The 9,421-nt window shown below is 36.6% G+C and overlaps 1 protein-coding gene across 1 annotated transcript in view; it reads right to left on the bottom strand.

The window, feature by feature from the left end:
• Nucleotides 1-979: 979 nt before the first annotated feature.
• Nucleotides 980-9,421, bottom strand: part of CHST9 (carbohydrate sulfotransferase 9) — a 222,324-nt gene continuing 213,882 nt past the window's right edge. The window contains exon 5 of the mRNA XM_039843985.1: nt 980-3,745. Coding sequence (XP_039699919.1) covers nt 2,654-3,745 — 1,092 coding nt within the window. The 3' untranslated portion in view covers nt 980-2,653. The remainder of the gene's footprint in view (nt 3,746-9,421) is intronic.

The raw sequence follows: 9,421 nt of genomic DNA, 5'->3' as shown, positions 1-9,421 counted from the left end.
TACGATCCTTAGGGTTTAATTAGAAGTTATAACTACACTTTTAGCATGCTAAAGTTAAAATGGGAACATTAGACACCTGTATGATAAGTCTAGATTTGGTCACTTAACATCAAGAGTATAAATCCACAAAATTTTGACTGTCCAAAGGAGCAGTGGCACACCTTGAGTTTGTACATAGACAGAAATTACAAAGGTGTTTGTGAGCTGGTCTGCAGAACGAAATAATTCAGGAGAGATAAGGAACAGGTTTTTAAAATCACAAGGAATCAGGATGATGACTGGCTTCTTTGGACGTAACTTGAAAAGAAGTCATTTAAAAGGAAGAATAGGTATGTAAAAAATATGTTCTTCCTTCTTAAAAACACACATGGCCTCTGGAACTTAAAACGACATCGGAAGTCAGCCAGCGTCAGAGAGTTTGTTTAGGAAAAGAATGACAGAAGCACCACCTATGGTTACACAGCTTGGTGGAAAGGGTCAAGAAAAGAGCTTGTATAGCAAAAGGTACAGAAGAGCTTTGCTAGACAGTATTGTGCATCATTTCCCTCTTCTCACCCCTCTTCTCTACCACCAATGCCAAATAATCACATATATACAAATATATATGATTGTTTATATATATGATATATATATATATGTATATATATATGTATTCCACCCTCTCAAGTACATGAGAAATGTCAACAAGAGAGATAGAGCATTGTTTCCACTTTTTCTTTCCAAAGTTATGAAAAGAAAGGTTTTTTTTTTTTTGTTTGCTCCTTATATGGTTTAGGAATAACTTTAAGAAAAGTGCCTCTAGCCTTTATAGCAGGTTTCATCTAAAACTAGTTTTGTGTAGTTTAGGAATAAAATTTCAGGCGTCTTGATATATTTTCTATTCTCTCTCTCTCTCTCCATAAAAAGATAGGTTCAATGTCTCTAAGTTACTAGGAATTCACTCTACATGATATAGCAAAATTCAAATTATACAATCGAGATTACTCTAGAGTACGACTCCTTAAAAACAGAGCACACCTTAAGAGTATGGTCTAGAGGCAAGAGTAAATGAAGGGTTACAGGTATAAAAGGCTGGCTTAGAAGGTTTACTACTTATGATCTGGCAGCCCATTACCTCTGCCTACTCAATGGGAGACACAGATGGGATAGCACAAGTTTGTGTAAAGAGTGAAGCAATTCATGAATACTCAGCCATGAAATAGAAAATCAAAATGAAATAAGTGTGACTGCACCTATCTTGGCTACTGATATTCAAATATTAATACCTACTTTTCTTTCAGAGATATTACTGAATATTTACTGACGAGAATAAAATGACAGTTTGGGAAAAGGAACATGTTCGAGAAATGTTTTCAATCAGGGTTTGCTTAACTCAGGGTAATAGCTGACCAATGAAAATGAGTTTCCCATCCAAATGTGTCTTCTGCTTTAGGGTTCCTTGGAAAAAAAATTCTAAAATGCATTACAACTTTCACAGGGGTGACACATGGTCCAACTTTCCAAAGACCTTGATTTAATATTTGAATGCAATGGTATTTCATTTTGTTAGTACAGAATATTTAAACTTAAAAAGAAAATCCCTTAATTTGTTTATGCATAAGCCTATTAAAAATGTTTCTAGGGGTTCTTGTTATGTTTATTCTCTAGAACATAACCTATCTTTGAAGTGGTATATTAGTTTTTAAGAAGTCATTCCCAAGCTGAATAATTAGACTGAAAACAAAAGCTATTCTTAGAGTACATTCCATGTATAAAGCTATGCATATGATGCTTTGATTCAAATAATATTCTAATAAAACTTTGTTATTGTTTGAGGTTTATTATTCAGAGTAGCAACTTTTGTTTTTGATGATTATTCCATCCTGAAACAATTTCTCCCCTATCCAATTAAACCAGAATTAGGAGCACATTTATATCTGATGAGGCTTAAACTTCTCAATTGCCTGCTTCAGAAGCAAAGAACTTTAGTGGGTCTGTTCATTTTGTCTCTGCATAGAGGGCTCAAAAGAAAACAGAATCAAATCCCTTAAGTTTTTCTGGAAGAAGAAGGTTGCTTTCGTTGCTTTGATCTTAGCATGTTGTGCATTTTTTATTGGCTGTTGAATATAAAAAGCCATACCCTCATCTGGTTTTTCTATTTATACTATAAATCACATAATGTCTTCTGATCTAAAGTAAAATGCCTGCGTCCAAATCACCATTTCAAAATTTATCATTGCAGTTGATAGAAAGATTTCCAGGGTGTAAGAAAACTATCCAGTGTTTGATTAGTATGTCACAAACTGCTAAAAATATATCCATGCACTTAGACAACAAATTCCAGGATGTAGACATTTACTCGTGCTATTTTAGGTCTCTTTTCCTATCATTGTGAGAGGCTGTTGTAGCTAATGTAGCAGCTGGCTACGTTATTGCTTCTATAATATAATCCATAATGCAAAAGCAGCTCTTTTCCAAACATTTTAAAGCAGCTCAAGTTGTTTACATGTCTCTGTTAGGTAATTTTCCTATAACTTTGTGCCAATTGGTGTCATACTATTTGGTAAAAGTCTTTATTAAATCGAGACAACTGTGTTTAGTTAAATTTCTCTCATACAGAGAATTATAGGAAAATTATAGTTAGTTGGTTCGGGTTTTAGAAAATAAATGCAAACTACAAAAATGGAGTTGTATAATTAAACATCAAATAGTCCAAGTAATAAAAGTCATAGATTAATTGTCTCTCAGTTCTAGTCAGATCCTTTAAATACTGTTTCACAACCTGAGCATTGGTTCTTTCATCGGAAGAGTGCCTATCCTTAAAGTTTGGAAATTTTAGCTCTTTTGGAGCACCAATCAGTTGCAAAAAGTAATTGGCATCTTCTTCCAAAGTTTCAAACTTCCCAACAAAATCGTAGTTGATCAAACATGGATAGCAGAGTTTGCCGACTTTTTCCCAGTGAATGTCCATTCCTACCGGACGGTGAGAGTCCAGCAAATAGTGGATGAACTCTTTGAATTTGACTCCAGATCCATTATTTAATGCTTCCTCACAGGCATTTGGGCGATATTTCTTTATAATTGCCTTCCCAAATACTGGATGGTAGTAACTATTAGGGTGTTCAAATTTGTCCCTAAATGCTGACACTAATCGTTCCATGGGATCACGAACAAACACAGCTTTGGTGTAGGTATTCAAGCGAGTATATATCCCTTTTAAGTCAAAGCTGTCTAGCTTTTTCAAATGCTTCCCGTAGTGAACAGCATCATGGGAGATATTATATGCAGAGGGAGCCAATCCATTGAGTACCATCAGAATTCTTTTCCAGTTGGAACAGCCAGCCTTAGGTACTTCACAATATAGGATTTTGTGTTTATCTTCTACATAGATCCTGGATACCATATGAAAAAGATGTGATTGAGGATGGCTCGTCCCACCATATTTCTTGCAAAACTCCTGAAGGAATGATCTGCGTTTCTCTTGGGTTGTATCAGTTTTCTTCCATCTGTTGTCTTTGACTAAACTTTTGTTTAAAGGGTGAATGTCCAATGGCCAATTCATTTCTCTGAACTTCTTGGAAAGGGTCTTAGTTCCTTGATGTTTTTCAGTCAACTTAGTGGTTGGTAACTCCGTGGTCTTACCTAAAGCTTGACCCTCTCCTCGTGAGTGGCTGGTCTCTGTTAAGCCCCTAGTAGACCTCTCAGAGTAAAGAGGAAGATTTTCCTTTTTCTTCTTGAGATCCTCAGGCATGTGGTACTTAGGGTTCTGTTAAAATAAAGAGAAATGTTGAAAGCACATTCACAAATATGGGTATATTGATAAGAAACAACATATTTGTTTTAAAATACTATTGAGGAGAGCAGGTTTCATTTAAGCTGCCAGAAAAACTTAGCAAAGCATGCCAAATATACATTTTGTAGTAAGCTTCTTCATAGAAAACATAACAATGAGAAATGGTATCCATGCATCATTTTGAACCAAAGCTTAACATTATATATTATATATATTTGGGTTACTTATATCTTATTAATCATTTAATGCTAATGTGCTTCTTTACACTAATAGACTTTCTTATGCTGAATTATCTGAACATTACTGAGATAAACTATTAGTTGATTTGAATCTATGTTCAAAGTAAAATTTGTTATTGTTTTTGTACTATCTTTGCATCTATGGTTATATATATATATATATATATATATATACACACACACACATATATACACATATATACATATATGTATATATATTTATATAACCTTGCAAAATGTTAAAAAAAAAAAGAAAAAGGGAAAAAGGTATTCGCATGATGGAAATGAAAGATCCCTGAGTTTTCATCTGAGCTTTGCCTGTAGCACAGTAGAATGTAGCTCAATCATTCTGTAGGTCAGTGATTCCTGAGCTATTAAGGAGTGTGTCACTTTCTAGCACTGATTTAGTTAGTTCATCTGAATGTAGATATAAAACGTAGCTGTATTGAATGGAGATGTCTGTCGTTTTGGGGGCATTCTGTAATGCACAGAACAGTTCAAAGTCATAAATTACAACTTAAAATTGTAGCAAAGCTAATTATAAAATCCTGATGACCACTTTAGTTTTCCAAGTACTTGCTAAAAGTATTTTTCCCTTGGACTATGTTTTATTTTTATAAATTCATTTATCATAATAATTTAAGAACTATAGTCATACTGTCATACAAATTCATTCATGTTTGAGAACTTCCCTTTTTCCCAAGTGCAGAATGACTAGAGAATCCAGAAGAATTGACTTGATGTCTGTACAGTATAAAATTGTATCAAAAGTACAATTAGAATTTAGTTTTCTTGTCAGCAGGTTGAGTCTTCCCATCTACTCTTCATCTGACTATATCCTTCCTACAACTCTTACAGTGATGGATAAAAGAAGACATGGAAGAAGGGATTTAGAAAGTGACATCCTCTGGTGGGGACTAAAATTGTAATGACTTTGGCTTTCACTCTTGGTAGACTTGGGAGCCTTTGGAGGGCACTGAGCAGAGAAATAACATGATCTCAGACTTGCAAAGGATGATTTAGGAGAAGACTAGACTGGAGATATACATATGTCAGTATGTTATTGGAAAAATTAATGGATAAGCGATATGCTGTGGGAGTAATGCATGGGGCCACTAGCCTAAAGGTGGGGGGAGTGGTGGGAAAGGTTCCTAGAAAAGACATGTATATATAGAGAGATAGATAGGTATATCTATAGATATAGATACATTTACCATTGTATCCCCAAGTGTCTAGGATGGTCTATAACTTATATCAATTGCTTTAGAATATTTGTTCAATGAACAAATGAAAGAATGAATGGAATGAGGTGTTCAAAGATGATTAAAAATTTTCTAGTAAATTCAGCAAAAGAACAGAGGAATGAAATATGGTGGATGGGAGCCACCTCCAAGCATCGACTCCTTCTACTGCTGAGCTTCGAGAACGGTGCTTCTTTCTAGTGCAAGAAGATTATGTGAGTAAACCCTGATCACTGTACACCAACTTGTGTAACCCAATAAAACAGCTGCTGTAATCTTCAATTCTAAAACCATTTTTCTGTTGTCTTCTCAGAGACTGCCAGGATGACTTTAACACTGAATCCCTCTTTACTCTGATTGATGACTTGTAGTGCATAAAATTTTCACAGATAATATATAAAATTTGACCTGTGTTTTGAAAGATCATGGAGTTATCGGTAGATTGCATGGGAAGTACTTAGTCCAGGACTGAAATAAAAAGGCCACTATATTTCTGCTATTTCGACTACTATAACTATAAAGAATAATTGTTATTATTATTGTTTTAATTCTAGTAATATTTTATCCTAGTGACCTAGTGAATTTCATGGTTCTCCAGTTTTCCATTATTATCCAGACTGTGACTTGTGTGTCCTTACATATGCCCTAATTACTTCTCTCCCTGTCCCACTAACAATAACAAAAGCAAAATTGGCCTTCCACTGCGCCCTCTGGACCTTCCGCTTCTGGCCATCGAACTCCTCTTTCATCTTCAGGGGCTTCGTGAATGTTTATTTCCCATGACTTTCTCTAAATGAAACCTGGCTGATCCCCAAGACTCTTCTTCCCTTGCAATTTCTCGAGTAGACAAAACTTTGCTTACTTGAACCACTTGTCCCACAGGCCAGAGGTCGGGGCCTATTTCCCTGTACTCCCCTGCTGCTTCCAGGACATTTCCACTGGCAAACTGCCTGCTTCTGTGAAGCACATGTGTCCTGCTGAACCTCCCTTGACCCTTCTTCATGATGTCATCTGCTTTTAGCCTTGATCGTTCCACTTTACGCTCTGAGGACTTTAGCTCGTAGCTCCGATTTTGCTTTTTCATTCCCGCTCTTGTCTGTATGTGTAGTCACTCTGATACCCAATAAACTCTCGGTTCCTTGACCACCTGACATTTAATAGAAGTGTTCTCTGTTTCACACAGACCTTGCCACTGCCAGAGCCTGTACCATCTCCATGATCTCTGACGACTGTTGTCCAAACTTCCGGCTCATCGTTACTTCCAGTTGTGCAATTCCACGACCACTTTTCATTAAGTTATCCAAGCTCATAGCAGCCAGCATGCCTGGTTCTTTTTCCTTTAGCTCTCAGAAAGTCACCTCTATAAGGAGGTATTTCCTCTCACTTTGTCTAAATTATGATTCTTCTGAGATTTTATCCCACAGGACCTTGCTTATTTTCCTTCTAGCACTTATCGCAATATGAAATAATTTTATTTACTTTTATGTTGTCTTTTCTCCCCCCATTCCACCTCTCTTGCACTGGAAGATGACTGCAGAGGTCTTATCTTTTTCATCCTCTGTTGGATCTCTGGTATCTAGCACAGTGCCTGGCACACAGAAAATGATCAATAAATAATCATTGAATGAGTAAATGTGGTTATAATGTGAAAATGGGCTTCCACACAATTGTTTTATGACCTTGCCGAAGAAAAACAGTGTGAATTAAAAGGTCACGGTTAACTTAGATAAATATTTCACCAGTTCTTGTTAAGGTGCTGAAAATCTGTATTCAAACAAATCTTTGGCAGAAGAGAAAACAAATAAAGCAGGCACATGTAGAGCTGCTTGTGCTGAAGCAGGAGTGGAGGGCTTGGAGTCTTACCTGCCGGTTCAAAGTCATTCAAGGCTGCCTTGGAAAGCCTGCAGGCTTACCAGCAACCTGGACTCCCAGGCTTCACTGTGGCACCCCAAAGCAGACTCTCTGGGGTGGACCTCCTGACTCTAATTTAAACAAGCTCTCCAGGCATTCCTCAGAAATTTTGGACAACTGAACCAGTGTATAGCAAATGAAAGTAAAAAAAAAAAAAAAAGAAGAGGTCTTTTCATACCATTTAGGAGGGAAAGACACCAAACATGGTGGGCATGAATATTTCAGTAAGCAGAGACTAATACTTTGTTGTAGGCAGGGATGTCCCATCAGCCTTCACATGGACCACATGAAATACTCATCACATTTATCCATTCCCTTTACCGGAAGTCCACATTCCCCAGGCCAGCTTCTAATGACTAGTTGGGCTAGAGAGATATCTGCATGAGGGACAGCTTCAGTGCTCCTAAATTAGACTTCAGTCTCCTCTTAGTTTATTTAGCACATCAGCTTCCTCAGCTTTGACTAAATCAAGATATGGGCAAAGTATTAATTTAAGTAATGACACCCAACGAGACTTCTTATTAGATGTCCATTAGACCTTCTCCCAGCAACCTCCTTATCTCACCATCAGTCGCTTTACAAAAACCATTATTAAAATGTGGTGACATTTCTCCCCACCCACACCTCAACTCCACTTCCTTCCCATCACAGCAGACTTACCATGACTGAGAAGTTTGGACGACTAAGCTTCATGGTATTTTAAATTTGAGGCTTATATCTATGAGTTTTCATCATCATCATAACGATATTAATAACAACAATAAAAAGAATAAGCTCTTACACTTCCATTTTCCTTCAGGGTACTTTGTTCTGATTGTCCCTAAAGCTAATATATGTAAAGTCAGACTTTTCTTGTTCTTCCAAAAGTGGCTCCTCCTGCACGCTTCTATTTCTGAAAAGCCTCTATTCTAGTCAGCCCCCTCACAAAATCTGAGAGATGCCTTAACCATCAGAAAATAAATTGGTTAATTTGCATCTCAAAATGTCTTTTTAAAAAAATCTTTTTTATTTATTTCTTAATTGGATATTCTTTAGTATCCTTCTAATTAGTCTCCCTGAAAATTATTACCAAATTTGTCTTCCTAAAACATTTTGTTTTTCATCACTTAAAATTTGGAAGTGGCTCAATTCTATATAAACTAAAGTCCCAATCCCTTAGCTGATATCGGCAGCCTCTTGTCACTCTGCTCCTGTCCTGACATGTTCTCTGTCCTCTGCTTGCTTCCGTCAGGCCCTCAGCATCCCACACCCATGTTCTTCCCCCTTCCTGAGACTTTCCAAATCTTCCTACGCTGATTTAAAATCCTGCTTTCTCTATAAAAACCACCAGGTCTCCAGTGAGGGATTTGCTCTTTTAGAAACAACTTTAGCACTTAGTCTGTACCACCTGTCAGGAAAGTAACAATGTTCTATCAAACATTGTTATTTGATCTTCTCATTGGAGAAACTTTTAGCCACAGAGAAATTGTAAACTATTGTAAAATCTGAGTTGTCCGTAATACCTTTAAAAAATGAATATTATGGCAAAGTTAGTTGAAAGATCCGGATGTAACTGCAGGTGAAAAAAATGAGTCAATAAAGATGACAATAAAAATTGTGGAATATTCACTAATTCTGCAGTCAATCTGAAAGCCTCATTCTTCTTAGTTTTTGAGGCCTCTGTATCAATATACTTCCTCTGTGAAGTCTTCTCTGATCCTCAATATTGAAATTAATTGTTCTTCCTCTCTCCCCCTCAAAATCATGGAGTAGCTACTACCATTAGATGTGCTAGATGCCAAGGAAGGTGTGGTAGGTAACACAAATGTGGTTATGAGAATGCAGGGTGTAACGAGTCTGACCCAGTCTGAATGTTAAGTCTTCTATATAGCACTTTTTGTTTTATTCTAGTTAGTTATATTTAGCTATTTAGGCGACTCTGTCTCTATTTTAAGTTTATTAAAGGTCATTGTGCAGTCTTATAAGTTACACAAACTCCACTAGCATCTAGAATAGTATCTTGCATAAACATGTGTTTTGAATTTAATTGAAGTGAAGAGCAGTATCATTCGTGCACTGCCCCTTATTCAGGCAGCTACTCACACTGGCTTGATGCTGTTGACAAGGGCGGTATCTCTGTGAGACTTTATCTGCTGTTGTGGGGCAGATGGAAACTATGTAACTCAGTAACTTTGATCATTCTTTCACTCAACACACGTGCATTGAACTGCTAAGATATGCTCTTTTTGCCGTTATATATAAAAAGATAAAATAGGTAA

This window comes from Pteropus medius, unplaced genomic scaffold (assembly GCF_902729225.1).
Source record: "Pteropus medius unplaced genomic scaffold, Ma_sr-lr_union100, whole genome shotgun sequence".
Classification (NCBI taxonomy): Eukaryota; Metazoa; Chordata; class Mammalia; order Chiroptera; family Pteropodidae; genus Pteropus; species Pteropus medius.
Note: the sequence above shows the minus strand (reverse complement) of the source record. Positions and strands in the feature narration are given on the sequence as shown.